Below are 27,819 nucleotides of genomic sequence, written 5' to 3' on the forward strand. Positions count from 1 at the left end.
ATCTGTATATGTTGGCAAGCAGCCGGTAGTTTCTCCTGCTGCTTGCCATTGGCTTAGTGTTGTAATTGCATTTCTTACTTTTGTTTTCAGTGGCTGTTCTGACTTCCATGTAGTCCGGAAGCAGCGGCCACCAACTACAATTTTAGTCTGCACTGTTCTGACTTTTTGTTTGTCTTGCGCATTGCTGCGTGACCTAAACATGGCAGCGGCGAATGCGCAAGGAGCCGGTGTGTGCGAGAGGCGGGCAGCGCATGCTACTTGTTTATTTTTATTCCCTACCTGCTCCCCCTCCCTCCCGCTAGCATACCGGCCGCAGATGTATGCTACGGGGAGTAACATAACAGCAGATCAAATTCAGCATCAGCATACGTCCATGGGGATCCGGCCCAGATATTGGTACTAGAACCAGTTTTCGGCGAGTTTCCCCTACTTTCCAGCACTGGTTACCACCCTCCTGTTGGTGTTGAATGTGTGGCTCGGGGAAGGAGAGAAGCAGCAAGCGCCACGCACGGTGAATCTTTCAGAAGATTCCCAAACAGGCCGCTTTCGTGAACACGCCATGATGTATCTGAAGTTCATGTGAAGACAAGTTCCTCCACAACCATAATCGGTAAGAGTGTTGCATATCATTGGAACTATCTGGAAAGTTAATTTAACTGGCAAGTGTCGCTTTAACCATTTCAGTTTTGGAGGCATCCCTCTGTTGTCAGCGTTGGAACTCTGTAGAAATTATAAAATAAATCTCTCGAGTGCATGTAAAGGCGCCTTCGTGCACTGGAGCTGTGCTGTGAAAGGGGTGTGTGTGTGCAGCAGTGGTGTGCACTCGTACCTGCCTCTCCCTCTGTATACGCCCTCGGGTGTGTGTATTTCTCTGCAGGTTTCTGTCTGGGTGTGTGCGTGCATGTATCCAGGTGTGTTTTGTGTGCACCAATGTATAAAAATGTTTTGTGTGCCCTAACTGCGTGTGTGCAAGTGTCTGCTTGTGAGCGGTCATTCGTCTTCTGGGTGTTTGTGTGCCTTTGTGTGCTCGTGGGTCTGTCAGTGTGTGCATGCATGTGTGCGTGGGTGCGTGCATTTGTGCGTGTGTGCGTGTGCCCGCACACATTCCTGTCTCTGAACCAGGAAGCAGCAATTCATCTCTCAGCAGCCAGTGTGAAATTATGGGATGCCCGACGTAGAAACAGATGTTCATAGGGCACAGCTCGCAGTGCCAGCACCAGGTACGTGCCCCGCGCCCAGTAAGTACACAGACACCTCTGGAGTCAGCAGCTGAAGGGCACAGGGGAGTGCCCGGGTCATGTGCTGCAGACAGACAGATGCCAGGGCTCACAATACAGCCAACCCTAGCCAGGGACTTCTTGCACGAGAAGCCACCAGTGGCACACGCAGTGCTGCTGAATGGAGCTAAACCTGGGCAGGAAGGGTCTCCTCAGAGAGGCCCCATCTCATTGCATGTGCTTGATGGCACGTCAGATGAGCCTGTACTGTGCACCTTGAAGCACAGAGCACACAGGGGGCACCGCTGGTCTGGAAACACCAGTGCAATACCGTTCCAGTATCGTAAGCAGGAGTTTCAAAAAGTCTCTCACTGGACCTACGCCCATTACACCTCCAAGAGAGTCTCAATGCTGCAACCTCTGCTGAGTATCACACCCAAGCACCGCCGTGACTCCGTTCATAATCAGTGCATCACTCCCGCTGAATATCTAAGAGGGTCTCACTGCTGCAACCTGTGTTAAGCACACATTCTACATGTGTTTACATCTAATATTTATAGGTACTGATGTGTGTTTTCAGTATTGTACGTTATGAACTCCTTTTGCGAAAAAACAATAACAACATTTTAATAAGTATCTGACATGATTTTAACATGCCTCTTGTTTATTACCCTGTGTGCTTTTAACATTGGTTGCGCACGGGAAGGGTGGGGGCACTGGGTCATGTCAGTGGTGGAAAAATACATTACAATAGGTCTCGCATTACTGAATGTTTGAGCTATTGGTGTTGCATTATTATTAGCAATGCCCACAGCTCAAACTTTAATATTACGAGACCTATTGCATTGCAAATGCTTGTTCTCAAATATGGCTCATATGGACACCACACATGAACTTCTTTTGAAGGTCATTAGTAAACGTTTTCTTGGTATAAAAACATCCTGCAACTTCTTAAGACTTCTGCTTTTTGGCCGCCTGTGAGCAGGAAGCCAAAGAAGAAGTGAATGACAAGAATCAGATGGTGATGGGATTAGGAGACTAGAATATCTGTCTGGCGGTTCACTGGCGATCCACACAGGAGCAGGCCTAGAGAGGAAGATCAACTAGAAAAGCAATCAGAGGAGTAGGGTTCGCAAGGAAAACATGTTTATAAATACATTTACTCATCAGCATAGTATGTAAAATACCTTCGGCAGTTGTTTTAAATTAATATTATTTGAAACCAAACCTTTCCAAATAAGCCAGGGCTATTCCGAGGACTCCATAGCCCATGAGATGCAGAGAAATCTGAAGATGCCGTTGTGAGGTAGCAGTCAGAGTCTACCTAAGTCCCTGAGGCCAACATAAAGCTCCAGACAATCAGGTGGAATGGTTATGGCATTAAATATGTTCCTGTACTTAGGACAGAATACATGAACCAAGGATTGTCTGCCTAACAAATGGGTTTAAATCAAAACATGTGAATCTTTGAAAGATTCACTGCAGGAGAGTGATGCATTGTCACAGTAAATCACTTTTCAAACGAATAATGTAACTAGTACAAGCTCTGATCCTTACCTCCAATGTGCCACTTTGGTTTTCAAAAATGTGAGTCCAAGGCGTTGAACAAGTTTCACCCCAAGTTTGCGAAGAATTGTGTGGTTACTTTCCGAAAGCTTACAATTATCAAGGCATGCTAATACAGTGGAAGCTGCAGAAAAAAAGAACAGTTATAAATCTTCTTGAAATGGATAAAAAAATATTTGTGTGTTTTCAGATTTGAAATCACAGAAGCATCCAATAGCTAATACTGATTACTTCTATGTTTGAAAAAATAGTTTCACAGAACACAAATCCAATTCTGTGTGCTGGTGTGCCAAGAGGTGGGAACAGGAGAACCAAACTGCTGGCACTCCTACCGGCTACCAGGATTATTTATCACTTTGCTTATATAGGTTAGAGAAAGAAAGGAAGTTCTATTATGGAACAAATGGACTATATGCTGGAAGAAGAGAAAATTATCAAAGAGGATAACATTAAAGACCCAAATTACTAAATGGTCTTGTGCACCTTAGTAAGATTTACATGTGCGGTCTTACATTTTTTGGTAGATTGACAACAGAAAAAGAGGCTGGACATTTACTATTCGGTTTTACCCGTTTACTCTCTGTGAACTCTTTATTGAAATATTTGTTTGTAGTACTAAATACAAAAAGGGCGCCATTAATTACTATGAGTGTTTTTGGGTAGAATTAGTTTTAAACCTAAGAACGGTTTTGAGGTTACTCTATCTTGCGCATGCTCTTGGTAAAGCCGCATCTACCATAAAATCCTCTTTGGTATCTTCGATGTAAAGTAAATGTTAGACCTGTCTGCTTCTGAGAGTCCCCTCACACTATGATTTATTTTGTTCCCCCGTGCCTACTAAAATTTGTCGCTTTTTCTCTGTCTACCAGGACCTTTTTGTGTGTTGTCCCATGGGGCTAGATGCTCTTTGATGCCCAGTTGCTCACCAAGTTCCTGGCACCTATGTACAAGGCGCCTGACGGAACCGGTGGCATAACCAACTGGGGTTGTCAACCCTAAAATGGTGGACACCATTGTCCCCTATGAGAGTGACTCCCATTAGAGCCCCTCTGACCTCTGACCCTTTGAAGGTTTTGGCGCACTTTGTGTAACCTGCAAACCTGACAGGAATCCCCTCAGGAGTTACAAGTACACAAAATGGCTGCCTTAGGAAGCCCAGTACGGTGGCTCCTAATGACCAAAAAGATACCTTGAAAGGGCCATGTCATTGACATAGCCAGGGAAGGTTCTAGAACCTTCTGGCTCGTGCTGGCATCCTAGGGCACTGGCTATAAAAGGCCCAGTCCCTGGCGGCCATGTTGGAGAAGAATGATCAAAGAACACCAGAAGAAGAGGACTGGACCCCAGATTGACACCTGCCCTGTTAACCCCCTGAGGCAGCTGATAGTTCAGGCAGAAGAGCAGCAGAGGTTGCTGGCGTGGACCCTGACTGGCGTTCCAGTCAGAAGCGTGAGCAGTGTCCTCTAGCCTTCTGCGCCTGGTCAGCGAGTGCCCAATTGCCCCTCAGAGACTTTGGCCATAGTTAGAGCCTCCCCGCCCCCCCAGTGGTGAGATCGCAACCGCAACTCTTAAAGTGCCACCTTCAACTTAAGTGCCTCCTGGCGGGCGTTCAGACGTCTCCGAACCCACCGCCGTCGACGCGCTGTTTGTGGATAGAAGGTGAGGTGCTGCGCTGGGGCGGGGAAAGGCTGGCCTTCATTGGGGCGAGATTACTGTCTCTGCCCTGCCCGAGTGACTTGGGAGCTGGTGTGTGGGCGGGAACCCCCCCGTGAGTGAGCTCGGAGGGAGGATCGCGGGGCCCCTGGAACCCCCCTTCGCCCTTGGGAGAAGTGCCATACTGACTGGAGCGCTTACCGGCGCCGCCGAAGTGAGGTGGGCCGTCTCTACCCCTGAAGTTGCCGCGTTGTTGTGGAACTGTGATGCGGTCTCATTTTGAACTGTGCGCGCAGGTGTTTTGGCCCCTCCGGCAGCCCGTTCGACGGTCCCAAGACTCGTGAACTGGAGCCGCCTTCGGAAACCCCGCCTGCGCTGACAGAAGCGCACAGACTCCTCCGGCAGCAGTAGCATTGAACCGGCTGACCGCGGAGTGTAATTGCCGTAGTCATTTTATGCCTTTATCTTCCAGATATACGCGCAATGAGTTGTGAGTGCAACTAAGGGATTATCACGCGTATCTTGTGCCCATAGAGCCCGAACCCGTGAACACTTCAAAAACTGTAAGAGCACGCATTCCGCATTGAATGACAAACGTAATGTGTTTACCCTGAAAGTGATTAATTGGTGGCAGCGATACCAGAATGACCCTGTGATATTTATTCCAGTCATTGCTGATATTTATTCCAGTCATTGCTGATATTTATTCCAGTCATTGCTGATATTTATTCCAGTCATTGCTGATATTTATTCTAATGTATTGAATCCTGATATTTATCCAGTATATTTATTTATTTATTAGAGTCCAACTATTTATTCCTGAGAAACCAGTACACAGCTAATCAAACCCATGTAAGAAATGTGAATGTGATTACCTAAGTGAACTTCCTTCAAACCCAGAGAACTTTTACATAAACGAAACATATTTTTCTATAACAGTGGTGTGGTGTCCTTCTTTTTGTGTGGTGTGCAGGGAGTTATTATTGGGTCAGAGCCGGCTTAACACTACAGCCTTCACTTGCCTTGTCACTTGAGCCAAGCTACCCCCTTTGCGCTGGGCTTGCCCATCGCAGGTCCAACAGTAAACATATGGACAATCCATTAAAAAAAGAGATTAAGCTCAAGAAGGTACTGTTTCTTCTGCAATACTGTTGGAACCAAATCTTCATAGCAAGTGCAAGAGCATTTGCAGCTGTAGAATAAGTGGCATGTTTTTCACTTGCTCTCCTCCGATAAATAGCTCACATTCAAAGATTTTGAGAGAACTCTGGAACCCTGGCTCGTGCCACCCTAGACAGTGGCTTCAAAGTAGTGTTATTATTGTAGGCAACATTAATTAGAGGGCTACAGATAGGTTAATAATTGGAGCTTGAAATGTGATACATCAAGACTGCAGAAGCGTTTTGCAATGCAAGAGGAAGCTCCCAAATTTCCTGAACTCAATCTATGTTAATTGCAAGATTTACTGTCTTCCTTACATCTTTTATTTATTTTTTGGCAGATGTTATCATTACAGATCAGGGAAATCAAGTTTGGCACAATACACCAATGTCCCAGTTCCATAGTTGTGTTAAGAGTTTAGTGCCACAGTAAATTGTTATTGGCCATGGATGTAAGCAACATTACAACTGCAAAATGTTAATTGCCCGCCCACACATTGTTGGCCTGAGCCAAACGTGAAGATGCATGATGGGAGTGCAGGCAATAAACAGGTTACCTTTCTCATACTGTTTGCCACTACTGAGCACCAGGGGGTTACCATCTTCAGCCATACATTTCTGTGAATGACTGAAATGTAGATTTACTGAAAAAAAATCTGCGACATCTTTTCGTCAATATACTGAAATAATTTTACCTTTAGTTTTTCAGGAGCCACACTACCTTGAACTCCAGATTTAAAAAACGTGGGTTGAAATCTACTGCAAACAAAGTAGTACCAAGTGCTTTGGCAAAGCCTGTAACAGGTAACTTCAGTTGGCTACTTTCTTACTTTGATGCAGTTCAGTGAAAGTACTCAGAACTATATTTCCAACAGTACGCTGTTCTGCAGCTTATCTAAACGGTAAATATCTAAACGAAACCAAACATACAAAAGATAATTTTTAAAAAGCACACGAAAAAGGCAATAGTGTGATGGATCTACCAAACTACACTAAGTTACAATGGCCTCAGGGAAACATCATTACTGATGATGGACGAGAAAGCCTCACCCACTGTTTTGTGGCATGCTTCTTCATAAGCTTTCTCATCCCAACCTGATGATGTATCACTATCATGGTAGCCTCACCCTCAGTGCGAAGATGTTCAAAATAAGTGATGCTGGATAAACACGGGATCAAAGGTCCTATTAAACCTACCTGGGCGTAAACCCAATGAAATTGCCCATATTCAAAGGCACACAGGAAAAAGTGTAAAAAAATAAAGAAAATCAGGAGTAACTTGAGAAATTATACCGGAGTCTTCCTATCAGGTGCCAAACATGTTTCAGCCAATACATTAGTCCATAACGGCTCTCAGGCCTTCACCCGGGTGGATGGGAGCGCTATTGTATATGCCATGTGTATGCAAGTGCAAAAGGTAAGAATAAATATTACCTTTGATCTAAGAGTCTGTCTTACCATATAAAGGGATAGAAAGGTGGGATAATAAACACAGTGAACCAAAATCATTTCTCTATTCACAGGTCCAAGTATAATAATGGTGTAGTCACCAGACCCTTGAACAATAAAAAACAATAGCAATAGTGAGAAAACCATGACTACACTTGCACAAATTTCCTACTTATAACATTGGGTGGAACACAATATTGGAAGGTGTTTCTTAATTGTTTAGCTATAAAAATTCTTCTAAATCACTAGCAGCCAAATGCATCAACAGATAGAATTGCGATTCCTAAATAGCGATTTTTAAGGAATCTCTATTTATGAATCGCAAAAGCCTATGCATGTAGAAATCGCTATACAATTAGCGATTCCTACACTTTCCTTAATTGCGACTCGCAAATTGCGAGTCGCAATTAATGAATATCTCTCCATTCATTCCTATGGGCCTAGAGGCCCATAGGAATGAATGGGAAGACAATCTCAATTTGCTAATCGCAATTAGCGATTCGCAAATTGAGATTGCGATTTCAAGGGTGCTGGGGTGTCCAAAGGACACCCTGTTGCACCCCTGAAATTATGTGTGCACATATGTTGCGCACACACATGCCCTTAGGGCATGTGTGTGCGCAACATGAAACTTTGAAAAATGCACTTAAGTGCATTTTTCAAAGTTTTTGCAAATTACCATGAAGTTGTACTTCATGGTAATTTGCGTGCCCTAATAGCGAATTCGCAATTTTTTTCACTTTCATGCATTGCATTTAAGGAATCTCAATTTGAGATTCCTTAAATGCAAAGAATTGCAATTTAGCGAATTCTTAATTAGCGATTTTTGCATTTGGGATGATGCATCCCAAATGCAAAAATACCGGTCGCAAAGGGGCAGATTCTGAGAATCTGCCCGTTTGCGACCGTTTTTTAGGTTGATGCATCTGGCTGTAGATCTCTTTGTAGGGCTACTCGAATCATATTATAACAGCTAGAGAGGTCAAACTTATTTTCATTTCCATGTTAGTAGCCAGATCCATAATCACTAATTGCTGGAATTATCAACGCATCCCCTTGTTTTAGGATTGGCTAAATACATTAATTACCCTCTAAATGCAAAGAATACCTCTTCACCACTTCTGTTGGAGTCTTGTGGAAAACTGATTAATTAAGGTGAAATTTTCATTTATTCTTAGACATGTTATATGAATATATTTTTGTAGTCAGTTTTATCTTATGTAATAAAATCTAAGAAATCATATTTCATGTGTCACAAGTTAATGTATATCAAGTGAAATAGTCTGCTACGTGCTGCTAAGATTGGAAATGGTTGACTTTTGTGGTATTTATAATTTAATTCCTGGATTATAATAAACATAAATAAATACAAATCTTACAATAAGAATTGTGGCTGATGCTCTCCATCCTGAGTACCAGAAAAGGACTCAAGAGAAATTCAGAACTGTTGAGTATTTGAGACTCATAAAAATTCAGGCTATTGAGCAATCTGCCTGTGACTGTTTTTATGGAAAAATGTAGCCTCCGCGTAGCCCTCCTCCTGAAATGATAGGTAGCACCCTTTCAAATTCAAATCCCTTGATAGAGAGCATACAACAACTGTCTTGGTGCCAATCATGCAAGAACTGGCTTGACACCAGAAACATTCAGTGTGAACATGATACCCCATAACCTTGCTGCTACTGGTTTGCACCACACACAATATATATTTGATTCGGTAGACACAAGCATCACATCAGCTGAGTGACATGCACATGGTATTGTGGCATTCATACATCGGGGTAATGCTTACGATGAGATTATAAAATTGTAGATAATTAGAGGGATAGGTCTTATGTTGGAAGAAGCAGTAGTTAGAGTTACATCTGGAAACAAAGTGGGTCGTGTATTTGACTTTCTTCAATTGCAGCCTGTTGTGAGGTTACATAGGCCTTGGGCACAAATACATCCATTCTACATGTCCACGTTTACAGTGGACATCCTTTTTAGGTCTCGCGCCTGCGATGCATATGGCGAAGCCATATGCCATCGCGCAGGCGCAATACTATTGTTGCCTGGTCTGCTTCCCAGGAGACAGGAGACTGTCACGCGCACGCTCAGAAAAGCGATCGGAGCCGGCCGCGCGCGCGCGTTCCCAATCTCCTGTCTCTCTGGGAAGCACACAAGCAAGCCCCGCCAAGGCATCACGAGCACGTCCTTTGCGCCGAAGCAGAGCATGTACTTCTCTTGTGGAGACAGTGGGTGCACCCTAATAGGTCCCCAACAAGCACTGGGTGCCGCACCCCCTCGCCAGGCTCCAAGCATGCTGCTGGGATGGCGGTCCTCGCAAGACGCCCGCGCGCCGGCTTTATTTGCAGTGCAGCTTGACAGCTCCCGAGGTAAAACCATCGCAAGGTGTGCTGCTCTGCTCCAAAAATACACTCCTCCTGCGACGCCTCCCCCGCTCTCCCGAGGGCTGACACCAGAGACTCCACTGTTTCAGGTTCGCTGGAGCTGGATTGGTTTCCCACATTCCTGTAAAGTTTCCTTGACGTACTCGTCGAGGGCCATTTCTTGTAGAATCTTTTCCTGCTTTCCCTATGCCTTTCTGTCACTCCTTTCAATCGTGAACTTGAGGAATTTCCATTTGCTACCTTTCTAAAGTACACAGAGAAGCTGGATACAAATTGGATAGTTTAACATCATTTTTTTGTGGACGTGTGAAGGAAATGAGGAGAATCCATCTGCTATTCGGCATCTGTCTTTGAGCGCACCCCGGCTTCGTCCCCATGTCATTTGCGGAAACTGGGACAGTTTAGGCAGCACCCGCACGTTTTCTGTTTGGAGTTGCAGGCTTATGTTGGGAGCGTGTTTTGTTTTGTTTACGCTCCCATCTGGACACGAACAAAAGGATGGCTGATGGCCATTTGTCTTTGTATTAAGTGTCGTCCTGGTTCTGAGATATTGGTAGCCTAACACTGGGGGCACTAGAATTATGCAGCACTGTAGTCTAAATTCTATCGCAAGAAACCGCAAATTAGGAGGGTAATAAATTGAAATTTTTTATTGCAGAATTACTTAGCTATTTTTACACGTTAACTATTATATGGGCAAAGGTCTCCCTTCTATGTGTTTACCACCTAAATACATAAATTATCAACTGAAAGGTGAGCTGCTTCTGGCAAAAGGAGTGCTACTGGGCGGCAAGACGTGTGGTAGCGTTTTTAGTAACTTTTGATCCATTTGAGCCAGAAACTAATTTTTGTTTTGTCAAAATCTGCAAATTATGCAGAAGATGCTGGATTAGGTGGCAAGTGTGTCGAATCCACAATAATGCAGACACTTTTGCAGTCACAGAATTCCTCTGGCCCTGCCAATGCAATGCAATGGAAAGAAATAAAAGCACACAGCCTATCACTTCACAAGTACTTTAAAATAAACAAGTATTGGGAGGCATGTTTTTCAGTTTGTTTATCCTCTATGAGGTATGGATGTACTGTAAGAATGTCTGATGTCTTTATGAGTAGTTATACAAATATTGATTAACCTAGAACTTCATTGTAATTCTTTTTTGTTCTACTAATCCCAACGTAGGGTGTCAGAGCTCTATCACACGTACATAGTTAACAAAAGACCCTAAATCATACACGTGTTTAAATCAGTGTGAGTCACATAATCGTTACTTGATGGCATTATGCATTAACAGTATGGGGTCCAGAGAAACACAGTCTAGATCTACAACCTATATACTAGCCTAAGGAAACATTTTGTAGCAACTTTAGAATAACTGATAGTGGGGAAAGTAAGGTTCTAAACGAACAACTTGCACTTGGCATGCAGCTCCTTGAATCACTTTCGTAGATCACTGTGCTTTTTTAGTATGATTGCAGCTTTTGAACTGCTAGTAGCAAAAGAATCTAAGTCAAAAGCAGCAGCCCGGTTACCTATCTACATAAAATACAAATCTGTAATCTTCATGTTACACGATGTGCTTTGCTACATGATGGATCAAAACTGTTTAGACAAAACACAGATCTCTCCAGCAAGTAAATTAACCACCAGTTATTTTACCTTTATTATTATCTCCAGAACATTGCTGAAGACCTAGATCTGTGCAGCAGGTGCCTTACTTAACCCCATACAATATTTTACAATGTAGCTTCTTTGTGGCCAAATAAGTACGTCAGAATAGCTATACTGTCTCGTTTGTTCTTGTTGGCAATTCTTCATAGCAGAGCTTTTTAAAAAATAATGTTTTAACTGCCACATCTAAATAACACGGTCTCAAAGCAAAAATGCTTTGGTATCAAAAAGCATCCATTTCCATAGTAGTTCCTGGCACTGGCAATAACTACTTTGTGTTCAGATAGATGCGCTCCCTGTGAAGGAACTTTGTTAGGTTAGAGCACAAGTGAAATTGTACCCATTGTAGACATAGCTTAATGGAAATAGTAAAAGATTCAAAAACACAGCAGTGTATATATAGAACCACGAGCCAAATCAGTCTGCTGGCTATGAATGAATTCTCAAAATCAAAGTTGTAAAATATCCAGATTGTTAGTGCGGCGAAACCCTACCAATGGCCTTCCTTGAATTAGGACTGTTAATTTGCAGTTCTGGCAAAGTTTAAACCAAGGGCCTAGATATGCCCTCTTGTACTCATACCTTAGCACATTTCCAAATGGCAGCACTAGACCTCATCCAAGCAGATAGCATGGGGACCTTTCTCGAGCCACTCTATTTGAAATCCGTTAAGTGCTTCAGCCCCATCACATTCTGCATGTAATTCTTGAAGTTAGCTGTCAAATAATTCAGAACAGACGTAAGGTTATCCGGACGTATTGATTGCTTGAACTTGGGTCGCCTCCCTGGCTTAGCTTGCTAAATATGCTAAGTTCAGAAATCTGCATAAGCTAGAATCTGTGTGCAGGCTTTCATTCTCCTCTTGACGTACATACTCTTCCAGTAGTTGCAACTAGTTCAAGTGCTGCTCGTCTGCTGCATTTCATGTTTCATCATCAGAAAAAAGTGTCTGCTCATGGCACTGGTTCTTGGAAACGGATGCCACTTGAGGGAGTGTGCATTTGTCAGCAGTGCAAGGTAATGCCGAGTGGGCATGTAGGCAGGTTGGACACTAAATCGATGATGCGTGGACAGTGCAGAGCATGCATAGCTTGTACACGAGATTGCTCCCTTTCAGCTTACTTGCAGATACTGAATAGTGTGTTGGCAAGATTGCACCTGTTGAGTTAGTCACGTGAAAATTCAAATTTTTTCAGAAAATGGTCTACAGACATTTTCTGATTGTGACTCGCATATTCTGTTTATACATGTGGCCTCGAGTAGGAAACTTAGCTCACATTAAGAATCTGAGGTGAATATTTTTTAGGCGGACATTCTCTTTTCACAATTTCACATTTCTTGCTTATTCCTTACTCTTGCAAACACTAGTAGGGCGATCCGCGGGAGCTGAACAGCAGCCATCAGCAACCTCTGGTAATGTCCAATTTTGAATGTTCTATTGATGTTTGTTTCTTCACAAATGGCAGACTCCGGTTTTAATGTGTTGTATAGTACAAATGAGGAAAGTGATACTAGTATACAATGCTTCCCTGGGATTTGTTTAGAAGAAACGCTGCATTGCTTGGGGAGTCCGGACCGTCCAAGGAACTCCTGAATAGAACAAGCTTGCAAATGTAGTTAATTTAGAACAAAGTATATGTATATTTATTTTCTTCAATAAACCGAAGAAACAAGTAGGCCCTCCATATATTGTGATGGCGCAGTGAATGTGAACTGTGATATCCGTATGAGTGCACAGTGGAACAGTGGAAAAATGAAACTGATGAAATGTTGGCTGCTAGTACATTTCTTTTTTAAACACCACCCACATTGTTCAGGTTCGTAGGTTACAAGATGAATCTCCGGCCAACAGATTAATTAGGTCAAAGTTTTGACCGCAGTCAATTACGAGGCCATCCTCATCAGGACAACAAGCTGGTAGGATGGTACAATGAAACAAGACCTGTATTACTCTTTTGTACACGCAATTTTACTTCAGTCATTCTTTTAAAAGTGTTGGGATCTTATCTCTGTGCTTTTTTGAGTCAGATAACACTGTTGTACCAATCCAGAAGTTTCTTGAATTTTTTAGTATTTCTTTGTTAGGTTTGTAACCAACAACATAAACTCAGCAGCATTAGCGCTCTGTCAACCTGTCCCCCATAAGATCACTAATTCAGTTCCAACAGTACATAATCAATAAATAGTATCCCTCAACACCGTAGATAACCAGTCCATTGATACGCTCTCAGTTCCATCAAACCTACAGCATGCTAGGCGTTTAAAGTCTGCTCACAGAAGTATCTGGAATTCGGGAAACAAATATATGTAAATAGAAGAAAGTGGAGCACAAATAGTTTAGATTGATGTACCATCTTATCACATTGTGGATCGAATAGTCTTCTCCGACCCATGAACATCTTGTGAGGAAAGGTCAGCTGAATACCAACACAGATTCGTGCAGAAATGTGCCACTTCTTGTGAGAAAAAACAACTGTTATCAGTTGCTCTTTTCAGGAGACGTAATATACGTGCTTAGGTCAAAAATATTGAACGTTAATCATTTATAGTGATCCACTGTTACTTCGTAGAGGGAAGTCTCATATCTGGGCCAAGAAAAGCATTTGCTGAAAGATTATTGATATGCAAATAATATTTGCAAAAAATAGTTTGATACTTCTTACAGGGGTAAGAGCTCTGTATTGAATACTAGGTTTAGGATAAATCCCTGTACAGATTAGATTGCACTCCTCTATTGGTGGTGAAACAAATACTTGCCAATCCTGTATAAAATTTACAATGCAATAGGTCTCGCATTTACGCGACTTTAAGCTATTGGCATTGTAAATTACTATGCCTTTTATTTATGATTTAAAAACAAAAATAAAAGGCTTTATCATTTGCAATGTCAACAGCTTAAACTCGTTTTCACTTATTTTATCTTTAATCCTACCTTTTTCTACGCAACTTTTTAATAATTGAAATAAGCAAACTTCCTTTGATATCTTAACATTTTGACGATGTTTACAAATATGCACCAGATCCTTGGAATATTAAACACATTTTTCAATAACGATGTGTGCATTGTGTCTTCTGTAGTTTTTTTACTCTGCTCCACACTTACTCAATTCACTAAAATGTGCGGTAGTGGACAGATCACTACATTTCCTTGTGCCTCGCGTCCACTACCTGTGAAAAATAGATGTGGTTAGAAGCACTCCTACGCCACTGTTAAGCGCCATATCAATTAACTGTCGGACAGGACTTGTTTATTTGGGTGTTTCTTTTTTTGTTTAAAAGTTACATGGGAATTACTTTACCTAACAAGCACTTCACGTTTAAATGGTAGTCTCCGAAGACCGAAGTAGGGGTAGAGTGTATTTATTAGGCGCAAGAGGTAAGTTTTTTCTGCTCTGGTTTGTGTCTCTGTGTAGCAGAGTTATGTGTACAGCGTTGACAAGCTCAGTGGTAGGTTACATGAAAAGCGCATTAATCTGCAGAGCTGCCAGTGTTTTGTTCCCAGGTGTTCATTCCCGCTGTGGCCTTAACTTAGAGACTGTGACCAGGTAATAATATATGACAGGGTGGCTTCAGTAACATAGTGTGACATCACCTAGCCTAATGTGAGGTTATAGCATGAAATAAATAACACAATACCACTACACGCAACATCATTCAACTGCACAAAATTATACTATATTCAATACCACATAAATACAGCCCACATAAACCACTGTCACATAGCAACAATCCACATATATACTACAGACTATGCCACACAATTCCAATCAGCATAATTCTACTCAACGCTACAGTTTCACCCCACACAATTCAACTCCACACCTTTCCATTTCACACCACATAATTGGACACCAAACCACATCATTCAACTCAACAACACAATAACACAACACACCACATATATCCAATCCATAGCACAAAATTCCACATCATGCCACAAAATTCAACACACCAAATAATTAAACTCCACAACATACCACACAACACAAAATACCATTACACATAATCACACTTCATAAACTCCCAATCCCATTCCATATAATTCCACTATGCTCAATACCACATCATTAATATCCACACAATCCCACTGCACACTATGCCACTGAATTCCACTACACAAATCCACTCCACACCACACAATTCCACAACTAACAATACCAATTCAACCCACATAATTCCCCTTCACACCACATGGATTCATCCACTCCAAACAAAAACATATGGCTAAAAGACATTGTCATTTACAAGGCCAATAGCTCTAACTTTCACAAATGCGAGACCGTTGCATTGCAAATGCTTGTTAAATTATGACTTTTAACACACATTTGCTTGTGTGCCCGTATGGGATAATGTTCTCAGAAAATGGTTTGCTTACTACACTTCTTCATAGGCACATTACCAGGCCTAGGAACGTAATGTACAAGGACTAAGTTCACTGCGCAAAATGTCATTGTTTGTTGTCATCCATTCGGCGACAGCTCTAAGAGGGAAGAATCAACAATGACAGCTAGATCAGAACTCTGATAAAGAGAGAATGGTTGAAGATTATTATATAAACTGTACCCAGCCTTTCTTTAGACAGAGGAGCATTAGGATTGTCGAGGTCGCCGCATGCCGGAATTCTAGCTCATCCTGAGGAGAGGGGCCTGCTCTACACCAAGACTGGCTCCCACATTACACATACCTGCAGGTAAATTAGGATGTTAGATCATTTTAAGGTATTCTGGCAAACTAGCACATCCGATGCTTTACAGGATGGGTACCGTTAAGGAGAAGTACAATTATATGTATGCATATAACCAACACAGTTGCACAGTGATTGAATTGTTAATTCTTTTCACACAATTGCTTCAGTGTTAGAAATGGCAAATTGTGTACTTCTTGTGAATCTCTTTGGACATGCCAGAGTTTACAATGAAAAGGTACATCTGTTTCCACGATTTCCTTGAGGAATCAGGGTTGTCATGTTATGATGTCGCATACACCATCTGGTACCTTGTAAGGCTAAAGGGCCACATGGTGCATTGTGAGCTAGCCAGGATTTAGGTCAACATATTCTGAAGGAGTGCACGGACTCAGTAATGCATTCTTTTTGACGTTTATGTTCCCCAAATGCACAGTCTTACTGAAATAGTAGGAACGGTACGACAGGTCTCTTTCCATAACCGGTGTGTTTTTTCTCTTTGATGGAGGTAGGGAATAGCAAGGGTGTTTTACTATATCACTTGAATTTGTTGCATTCCTTATACTTTGACTGAGTGCCGGGGGTTACTATTCTCCGGGGTGAAACAACAGACGTGTAATGTTTAGTCACTTTAGAAAGGTTTTCGGATTAAAACTTTTCGTCAACACGGAATTGAATGACAAAACTCTTTAGCTAAATAATGAAAAAAGCAGATTGCCTCATTTATAGGTGAGCACACCACACGTGTTCGCCTACAAAATGATGCAGCAGCTTTTTTTTTTGTTTATTTGCCAATCCAACTCAGATTGGCAAAGAAAAAAAATGCGCAGAAGCTTTTTTTGGGAATGCAGGTGGGAGAAGCAACATGGGGGAGGTGGGGTCTGAACCAACAGCAACAGCTGTAAGCAACACAGCGGGTGTGGGTGAAGTTAAGCAACACAGAGGGGACAAGGACTACACAGAAGAGAACAGAGCAATATGGAGTTCGGAGCACAGGAAAGAGCGACATGGAGCTAGAGGAGGATGGAGCACATGGGTGAGAAAGAAACATAGCCAGGGGAGGACATGCACGAGGGCAAGAGCATCACACCTGGGCCTGTGAAGTTCCACACAGGCAAAAGTGAAGCACACTTAGGAGAGCGCTATAAAACATATGCACTTTGATGGAGTTCTTTAACAAAAAGAAAAAAGTATTACCTGAAAAAGCAGGCAGTGTAAATACAAAGTAATACATCAATGCTCCAGGGGAGGGACAAACCCAAGAAGAGGAAGGGAAACAACCATGCTAATGAGAAAGAAGTAGCAAATGAGAGTGACATGGAAGCCAACAAAACAAAAACAAAGGGCAGCCTCTAAGCTTGATGTAATCTAAACATATGTTTCTCAACAGACAGCACATCAACTGTCTTGTAGACATGACCTAATAAAGGAATGTATTAGTAATCAGACTATTTAAAATCCATGTATTTTCTCATCGTTACAGACTTCTGATGAGAAACATGAAAAGTCAATAATTCAATTAAGTAGAACATGTTATTCATGTTACTTGTTCTCATTAAAGCATTAATGCAAAATGCCATTCTTGCCTTACCATAGGGTAAACAATCTTCTCTTTTTCCATGTTTAAATAGCTGTGCCTGTAAAGGGTAAAAACAGATTTTAAACAAAAAACTGATAAAATGTGAGTTTCATGTTTTCTATTAATTATTTCAAAAGGACAAGTAGTGAGCATGGCAAACCATTTACTATGAATATGGGCACGAACCGTAATTCTCACTAGCATGTATACAATAAGAACAATGCTTTAATAGACACTTAAAATTGAGATCTAAGAAATAGATTCTTATACATAATCGTACCTTAACCTACAACCAACTTTATACAAGCTGGACAATCGGATTACCTTCCAATCACACGGAGAGATGTAAATAACATGTTATTATATATAAATAAAATAAATGGGGAAATTTCAAACCCGGGCATTCTACTGCAACACAAGAAATCTTCTCTATCAAGTTATTTCTCCTAAATAGTTTCAACTTTAATATATATTTGTAAACAATGTTTATTAGGGTAAAACATTATGAACACAAAACCATGGGCTGTATAATTGTATAGGGCCACATCTGATCTGCCACCCATCCAACAGAGCACTGTCCAATTAGTCACTATTCATTCCCTACTACACCAGGCATTGCTCATTTTTATATGGAGATTAACAGGAACATTGGAGACGGCACAATAAATAATACTTACAAAGGATCCAAGATAAATTGCAACACAAATCCCAAATAAGACGTAAAAAGCAATTCACATAAAAAATTAATATATTTAAACCCGACAACATAATCCTATATACCACAGAATCAATATTTTCCTGAATATCACAACTTCATTCTTAGATAGTTTTGTCAAATCCATCACTAGTTTAAAAAAAATGTTTTTTTATATAAGAACAGCTTACTTCCAGTCATCTAAGCTCTCACAATCAGGTTTTTACTACAATGCTTTATATAGCATTTAGGACTACCCTGTGAGAAACCATTAACATGCTCAAAATATTAAACAAAATCAATTGATTGATTACTGCTAAATACAAGTGATTCAAGATATTCACCCAGAATTGCACCAACGTATTAAAAGCATAGAGCAAGTGATCTAATACACCAACTGAATTCCCACAAGCCTAGCGTTTACTGTCCATGATTTTCACACCGACATATCCTTATAGGAGCACACTATAACCAACATTAAATCCTGTGGAGTAAGTTTGGTTTTATTTTTTAGGGGCGTGGCCTGGCGGCACCTAAGATGGCCACACTCTAACGCGGCTCCCGTGAGGGACTCCTAAAGGCCCCAGATATCCGTTACTTCTCCTACAGCCTCACGGTCCTAGAAGCCAGATTTGTGTGGTGGAGGGGCTCCGGTGCCAGATGATCGTTCTCTGGTCCCCCCCCGGCCGCGCGGAAGTGCTGCGGTGGTCGCCTGCAGTTCGGGGCCTCCAGAGGCCTACATCATGAAGGGGGACGTTCCAGGCACCGGCCTGGCGTAATCCTGAGGCCGACAGCGAAGAGGCTGTGCCGGCGGCGGGCGCCAGGCGAGAGGCGGACCCAGCGACCGGCCGCGAATGCCCTGAAAACAGTGCACTTGCAGCCAAACTGTCTCAGCGGCAAAACTAGTGTGGCTGGGGAGCTCCGGTGCTGGGCGATTTGTCTCCGATCCCTCCCTCGGAAGAGCTGCGGCGGCTGCCTGCAGTCCAGGGACTGCGGAGGCCTGCATCATAGTGGGAAGCGCTCCAGGCGTTGGCCTCGCGTCATCCTGAGGCCGGCGGCGGAGGTGTGCTGGCAGCGGGCGCCAGGTGAGCGGTGGGCACCCCCCCCTTGGGCGAAACAGGAAGCGAAGGCCCCGGGGGCACTGGCGGTGACATTACAGGAGCGCTCACAGCAGTGGGGGGCGCAACTACAGGGGCCAAAGCCGGACGTGGCCCTAAACATGGTGATGATGCCCCGGGAATGCTGCAGGAGGTAGGACCCTATAAATAGACCTCCAGGATCCTTGCTGAGCGGAGGCGGCAGTTGGTGCTCTGAGGCGGCGTAAGACCAGGGCAGAGAGAGGGCCATTCGCAGTGGTGGGGTCCAGCGGACGACGGAGGTGGAAGCCGGGAGGTGAAAAGCGAGGCTGAGGGCGCGAAGACGCTCGGAGGGGAGTGAACGGTGCCTCGGACACACAGGCAGCGCATGATCGGCAGGAGTGAGCCCTGGGCATGGAGCAGCGTCACGAGCACAGGACATGGAGCGGTCGGGCCCGGCACGCTGCGCCAGTGTGGAGGGTAGGCCGGAAGAGTACCCATCGTGAGGAGGGGTTGCACTGATCCGGGGACTTATCGTGGTCGCAATCTTTGGACCTGCATGAGTCCCTAAGAGAGTGTAGAGCTATCGTTTGGGGTTCGAACAGAGTGGTGCCAGTGTGTCCTTGTGAGTGCCCCTCCATATTGGTGGGCCCGGAGCTTACAGGTACGGTCATGAGGCCCAAGAAATCCAAGACGACCCAGACCAACACCATGGGCAACTACACGGCCACTCCGGGCGGAGGGGGCGATGCGCGGGCCGGTGCCCTGACAGAAATGCAAGAGCCATCCTTAACATCGATCATGCAGGCAATACAAAAAGCTAGGAACCACGCTGGAGTCAAAGATAGACAAGGTATCCATCTAAATGGCACTACAGAGGGCGAACTTAAATAAAACATCGCAAAAAGCCACTCAGAATGCGGCGGATATTGCAGAACTCCAAAGTGCCGCCAAACAATTGCAGCAACAGGTTCAGCGCCTTTCGCATCAACAGAGGTGGTGACGGCTCGCCTGGAGGACCAGGAAGGAAGGGCCCGCAGAAATAATATACGCGTGGTGGGTGTGCCGGAGAAAATGGAGGGGCCGAGCGTGGACTTGTTTCTGGAGGATCTCATCCTCAAGCACTTGCAACCCAAGCGTCTCTTGAAGTTCTTCGCTATTGAGCGAGCCCAAGGGCGCTGGTCCCTCCGTCGCGCCCGGGAGCCCCGCCACGAACAATTATCGCACGGATCCTTAACTAAAGAGATCGTGATGCCATCCTACAGGCAGCCCGCCAACATGGAGATCTGCGACTGGACAATGAAACCATCAGGCTCTTTCCGGATTTCACGTTGAAGGTACAACAGGAGCGCCGATCCTTTGATGGAGTGAAAAAAGTGCTTCGAGCAAAGGGCATCAAATATATGATGTTCTTTCCGGAAAAACTCAAGCTGTTAGTAGATGGAAAATCCTTTTTCTTCACCTCCCCAGAGGATGTGCATTCTTGGCTGGAGGAGCGTGTGGGTGCATCGGGGGGGCCCCGGATCGGGGGGCGGCTGGAGAAACACGGCGCCGCAGTCCCCGACATCCTCGGTTGGCTCGGCGGGGAGAGGACGTCAACAGCGGGATGATACTCTGCCCTCTAGTAAGAATCAGCCACGGAGTCTTTCGGCCTCGTCGGACATGGGGTGAGGTGGCCGGACTGATTGGACGGGCTGGAATCGGCTGGAGTGCATGTGATGTATATTGACTCTATTATGTATGCATTGACTGTGCACCAGGGGTGGTGCTGGACATTACCTGAGGGGGTGGATTGCAAGAACGGGGGGGGGGGTCCCTACGTGCTGGGGGTCATCAATGCTGGACCGACTGCTATTGTTTGGGAGAGGGAAGGAGGTTCACTGAATGCGGTTGGGAGGCCTGGAAGAGACTTCGGGGGGGTCATAGGACAGGATGGGGCAGCTAACCGGTTGTAACATGGGGCCGACGGGAGCCCTCAAGTTGCGGGACTAGGTGGCAGTACTCACCCCCTAGGTTTTCATTGAAAGGGCTACAGGCGCTCTGCTTGTTGGGGGGTGTCCGGCCATGTTGGCCGACGTAGCAGGGTAGCAGGGAGGGGGGATAGTTTAAGGGATTGGGGAGAGAGGGTTGTTTGTGTGTTTCTTTCTTTTTTCTTCTTCTATGATGTAGTAGTTATGGCTCGAAAGGCACTATTGGTAGGCAAGCGGGAAGCGGGGGGAGGGAAGAGGAGGCGATCGTCTCCCCGGATGTTCGTACTAGTTCTCTTTAATGCATATGAAACACTCCGGAAACCTTAGTATTTTATCATGGAATGTTAACGGCCTACAGAATAAGATAAAATGTACCATGGTGCTCCAATACCTACATAGACACGCACCAGACATTGTCCTGCTCCAGGAGATGCACCTACTTGGGAATCATTGTAAGGCCCTTAATAGATTCGGTTATACGCTCCGAGCGCATGTCGGTTTTACCACAGGCTCAAGGGGGTGGGGATACTCATTAAGAACTCTCTACCACTAATCATCGGGAGACAATGGTTGGACCCCTTCGGGCGCTATGCGGCACTGACGGCTCAGTGGGAGGGCAAGACAATTAACCTTTGCTCGCTGTACATCCCTCCTAAACTACACAGCACCACACTCCCGGACATTGGGAAATTATTGCTGGAAATGACATTGGGGATCCTGCTCCCGGGGGGAGACATGAATGCAGTAATGGAGAGGGAATTAGATAGGTCACAGAATCAACCTACCAAGGGGAGGACTTGTCACTTCCAAGACTTTATGCATGCTATGGGCCTGGTGGATCTTTGGAGGGCACACAATCCCCTGGTTCGGCAATACACACACATATCGGCAGCTCACGGCTCGGGGTCTAGAATTGATTATTTATTCACACAGGTGGGGTGCATGGGTCTGTTCCAGGGTGGGGGTCATAAGACCAGAGGGATATCTGACCATTCCCCAGTGGGAGTTTGTCTTCGGGGTCCAGAGCGGGGATGGGCTAATACCCCCGACTAGATACTTTTTTATTTAAAGATCAGGAGTTTCAGGAAGGGTTCAGGGAGCGTGTAGACCAATACTTCATTGATAATGTCAGCTCGCATAGTATAGTGTGGGAGGCGTACAAAACCGTGGCCAGAGATTTTGTGCAGGCGGAGGTGGGTAAGCGACGTAAGGACAAACTAGCGCAAATAAACAAACTAGAACGGGACCTGCAGGCCCTGAAGGAAGTGGATGATGGCTGCCCTGAGCAGGACAAGGACAAACGGCATAGGCGACAGCTCTTGGAAAAAGAGATAAGGGACGTGCTTACTGTCCAGGCGAGATCTCACGCCCTGACAATCCAGAGAGGAGTCGATGACTTGGGGGATAAGGCCAACAAAATCATAGCCTGGCTGGAGAAACGGGACCGGGAGCGTAACTGGGTACCGGGAATTAAACAGCCGGACGGGTCTGTCGTAGCTACAGGTACAGAGATAGCGGCGGAATTTGCGCTGTATTATGAGACAGGCTATAGGTCACACACTACCAGGAGGGAGCAGGGGTGCCGAGGTTTCCTGGCCCTCTTGCAGCTGCCGGCTCTGGAACATCCAGATAGGGACATCCTAGAGTCTCCAATAACGGCTAAGGAGGTGGAGGACGCCATGGGGGACATGCAGGCAGGGACGGCGCCGGGGCCCAACGGCTTTCCGGCGGAAGCGTTCGGGTGCGTAGCGAGCAGACTCGCGCCCCATATGTTAAATATGTTTAACGAAGCCACCAGCGATACGTCTGGTTCTCTCGCAACGGGACGTCCCGTTGCGAGAGAACCAGACGTATCGCTGCATTGAATTCAACGCGTCCCCCAGCGTTTGAAGACTTCGAATTCTACTCAGAGGTTTCTTTGAATGCTGCGATCTACAAGCTGCACGAGAGCAGTTTCTACCAATTAAGATTTGGGAAAGGAGCACAAATCAGATGAATAAGGCTGAATGTCTTTGAACTTCTTTGTTGAGCGTCGGAGCAAGGCTTTCTCCACTTAGGCTTTTTGGGTCCTGATGAGAACAGTGTTTTGTTGAGCCATAAGATTCCTTAAATTCCAACAAACTTCGCTCCAAACATAAGGAAATAAGAATAACTTTATGCTATGGTTCTTGTTCTAAATTGAAATGTATATTGAAATGTATATATAAGGTTTTGGATGCATGTGGATGATAAAAGTTGTGTGAGTATGATTGGGAGAAATGCATTGGTGTGAATATGTATAAAGAAATGGTTTATTAAATGTGGTGCTTTTTGTATTGTAGATGTTGATTTTGTAAATTTGGTGAAATGTAACCAACAAATGTTTGCAAAGTATAAATAAAATAAGTGATTAATTCAGAGTGAAGTTGGAATTTCCCATTCACATTCAGTTTAAATCAAATGTGCTTTAAATTAGAGGAAAGACTTAGTCGAACAGTATTGGCATTTGTTCAGTTTTGGATTGGTCAGTGGCTTGGCCTTACTGTTGGGAGCCCGAACCAGGGGCATAACAGAGGCCCCCCCGCAGACCCCGCGTTGCGGGGGGGGGGGGGGGCCTCTGCGCTCTAGGGGGCCCCTCACTTCATCATGAAGTAAAGGGTACGTCCGGCTTCTTAATACATTAAATAGTGGTGCGCAGTGCACACGGCACAAACGGCCCCTGCGGGCCCAGGCCGGGCCTCAGAGGTATGCCTCGCTCTTTATTTAATTTAATGGTGCGCTGCTGACCGTGCGCAAGTGCTGCGCATGTGCGGGCTCCGGCCGGGCCTCGGGCTCTGACTGAGCCTCTTCATTAATTAACCCCTTCAGTGCTAATGACAAGGGTAACTCGTCATGGAGTTTCCATTGATTTCAATGGAAAGTCAATGGAAGAGCATCATGTGCCTTAGCAGCCAAGTGGTTAAATACTGCGCAGCCCGGCCGGGCCTCTGAGGCTCACTGCATTGCTTTCCCAATCGTGCGACCGGACTCTCGTCCGTGGCTCAACTAAGTACCAGCCGCCTGTATATTAAAACAATTACAGCACCTGCTGTAGGGCCTTAGCTAGAGGCTTGCTCGGTGCTGCTGTCAAGTCAGCGAGTACAATACTGACTGCTGACTCTAAACTATGTTCGAGAGCTAAATTCATCGGTGCCACTGACTGCAATGACTGCGGGGCTGGGAAGGTAGCGGCGCGCAGATAGTCACCACTTCAGAGTAATGGTTTCATTTGGGCTGTGAGTAATATAGTTTTTGAAATAAGTACACTGCAGCGCCCGTCCCTGGCTACCAGCTCACCTGTGACCCAACTATGTCACTGTGTGTGCCTTAGCCTTCCCCAGATCCCGACCGGGGACATGCGTCAAGTCAGCCGACTGTGTTGTCTCCGGCGCTCTATCTTCTCAGCTGCTGTGCGTAATTAGAATTACGAGTTCCGTGTTGTTGGGGCATCTTTATATTGTAGTTCTATATTTTTCCTGGTACATGCACAACTTGAAGAACTAAAGAGCAAAAACAAAACAACTGGATGAGCTATACACACATGCTTGGAATTGGGAAAGTTGAAAACTGTGTTTCAAATAGAAGAGGTGGAACATACATGTTATGTGCAATCCAAGCTTCCTTGCAAATAGAACAGGAGTGTGGTTTGAGCAGTAGGCGCACAGAAGTATCACCATTTTGCAGTGTGCACTGATAATCCTTGTGCACACAAATCATTTAAAGCATGGGAGCAGCTCCATGTTGCTCTATCACCTGACTGCTTCTTTTCCTCTTCCTCTCCCATGCTCCGTGTTGCACTCATTCATTTGAATGCTCCTCCCGATTCCACAGTATTCCTCTCCCTTGTCGGCTGCTTTTCATTTCCCCACCCCATCTCATCCCTCCCCCAACTGCACCTCCATTGCCCTTACCCCTGAATCCAATGTTTTTTAATTTTGTTTTCAATGGGGCCCAGTCGGCAAAGCATGGCTATGGCAATCAGTTAATTGAATTTTCTGTCGATCCTGCCGGCAACACATCAGTGTGCCCAATCAGGCACTGGCAGCGCATCTCTGATGTTTTCCTACCTCAGCTTGTGCCCCTGCCCAACCCGGGTGTGTGTCTACCTTATGTGCACAGAAGTTTAATAAAATACTGCCTCTGAAATACTTGTTTAATGCCATGGTTACACATTCGTTTAACAGTATGATCAGATTACAAAAGCTCTTCAATTTCTGGTCCTTTGTATAAGTTTATAAACCCTTGTTACTTAAATGGGTGTAATTTCTAATATTTATATGTTTCCCTCTTCTTCGCTGCTTAATTTTGCTCACACGAAAGTGTCACTCATAGTCATTGAAATGTCACTCATAATTACACTGAATTATTACACTGAAATTATGAAAATGTGACACACAGCAATCTGAAACCTTGGCAGCTATGCTTTCCATTAAATGGTGAGTCTGAATCAGGGTAGGTGCCACGCTCCTACACCGTCGCGAGAGACTGAGAAGGCCTGTCCGACATCCCCGTCCATAATTGAAATGAATATATCAGTATTCCCTCCCAACCCCCCGCCTGGCTACCCTTGCCATGCCCCTGCCTTATGCTTCTGCTGCCTGCCCGGCCTCGCGCCTTCCTCTGAAGCAGCAGGCCAGGCCCAGCCCTAAGGTCAGGTGAGTCTGTGTCCAACTTTAGTAGCCAGGAGTGGTGTGTGGGTGGTGGTGAAGACGGCAGGCCTCCTAAAACCCGCCAGGAGTAAGTGTGAAAGTTGGGTAGCAGCATTTAACAGGTGGGCATAATCACAGGGCCAGGTTTATCAGGACCAAATTTACTTGTGGAAATGCACGTTTCCACAAAATTCTCGCAGGTCGATAGCCTGCAATGTGGACAATGCATATGTTTAGTGGAGGAGAAATGTACCCGACAATCCACCGGTGCTGTGGATTAACTGGCATAATGAAGGTGAAATATGTGAACTGCGTAAATACAAAAACATACGCAGGTGGAAACTTACTAGTGTAGATTTCCAGGTGTTTATTGTCAAGACCCTTTTTGCACCCCCAAAAATCTTCATCTAAGCTTTTCCCAAAACTACATATTAAGTTTTTCTGAACCTATATTTTAAGTTATAGTCGATCTAGCCTTGCAATCAATATCAGATTTAACAAACAAGCTGCTATAAAATAAATCAAAACCATGCATTTGTGGTAAAACACCATTTGCTAGAAATACGTTTTACTAAAGAACAATAGAGAGAACGTAGATGTACATGGTAGTAAATTACAGGAGTATAAATTAACTATTACCCTGGGCCCCACCACAAAATCGCCAGGAAAACTAGTATTATTTATGACCGTTTTGATTGTGAAAGCGTGACATCAGAGTCAATGTGTGCTTCATAGTGTTATTGTTTGACAAGTCTTAGATGAAATGGATATTGTTAAGAGATTTTTGTGACTGAAATTAGTTTGTACATTTGTACATCTCAAACCCATAAAAGCAAAGTTAGCAAAATAGTTATGAAATCAATGTCTGGTATTTTTGCACTGTAATGAAGAAAACCATGTTATCGTCCTTTTTTTCAATTTAGCGAATGGGGGAGGTCCCTAAAATCCCCCATGGCCTATTTCAAACCCCTTGTGCAGCTTAAGTGTGTTCTGGGGCTTAGTTGTACTCAGGTTTGCTCCTTGTGAGATCTACCCTGCCCATTTATTATTGTAAGATGCTGATGCCTGTGACCTCACTGCCCCTTGTAATAGCAATAGCCACTCCTGATTTCCTGCCCCTGTCAACTGCCATTTCCCACTCCTGCCCCTTCTCAGTTTATGCTCTAAATTTATAACTCTTGTAATTTGCCTATTCTGCAGCTTATGAAAGTCTGCTCAGTTGTATATGTTCTGTCAGTTATATTGCCTGCTCTCATCACGTGCTCTACTCTATCCTGAAAAGTTATGATTGAAATATAACAAGGTTATAAAACAGAAATTTCAGATTTTTTTTTAGGATTGTTTGTTTTCAGATGCATGCCTGCCTGGTGAAGAAAGCATTATTTTCAACTTGGCCCTTTGACGGTAATCTTGCGTGCCTTACCCATTTGTTATTAAGATATTTAAGTTGTCTGAAACCGTTATTTGACTGTGGAAGTTCCGGCATCCTCACCTCGGCAAAGCCGCGTCATTCCTCGAGCTCCCGAGCCTCGCCAACCAATTCTGTGGCGTCTATGGCAACCCGGACTCCACCCCCCTCTCCTTCATTTCAGGAGCCTATCGGAACGGACGGAAACCCGGAAGGACTGCCCCGTGACCCCGGAAGTACCTCCCACCATCCAGAGGCGGGACACAGAAAAGCCGGAAGCAAGGAAGACCAAGCGTTCAAGCCAGCGGACTCGTGGCAGGAGACAGCGTGCGCAGAACCGGAGGAGGAGGAAGAGGAGAGCGGAGACGAAGAAGGAGACGAAGTCTGGACCGAGGACTGGTGGAGTCCATCGGAGGAGGCTGGAGAGCGGCCGTAACTCGGAAGAGAGTTACGGCGGGGCGGGTGAGTAACGAACCCTTGCTGGAGAGCCTAGCCTTAGTGTTTATAGTTGTAACACCTCGCACCCCTCACTGTAGAGTTCTTGTATATACCACTAGACACTGTAAAGTTGTTGTATAGCACCAGAGTTGTCCATCACGAGCACGCCTGTACTAAAGCCCCTGCCCTTACCAAT

At 44.6% G+C, this 27,819-nt stretch overlaps 1 protein-coding gene across 3 annotated transcripts in view; it reads right to left on the bottom strand.

The window, feature by feature from the left end:
* TBCD (tubulin folding cofactor D) overlaps positions 1-27,819 on the bottom strand; it is a 2,437,462-nt gene that overhangs the window by 1,917,365 nt on the left and 492,278 nt on the right. For all 3 annotated transcript variants that reach the window (XM_078654702.1, XM_078654704.1, XM_078654703.1), the window contains 2 exons: positions 17,383-17,428; positions 2,775-2,907 (listed from right to left, as the gene is read on the bottom strand). In XM_078654702.1, coding sequence (XP_078510828.1) covers positions 2,775-2,907; positions 17,383-17,428 — 179 coding nt within the window. The remainder of the gene's footprint in view (positions 1-2,774; positions 2,908-17,382; positions 17,429-27,819) is intronic.

This window comes from Lissotriton helveticus, chromosome 7 (assembly GCF_964261635.1).
Source record: "Lissotriton helveticus chromosome 7, aLisHel1.1, whole genome shotgun sequence".
Lineage (NCBI taxonomy): Eukaryota > Metazoa > Chordata > Amphibia > Caudata > Salamandridae > Lissotriton > Lissotriton helveticus.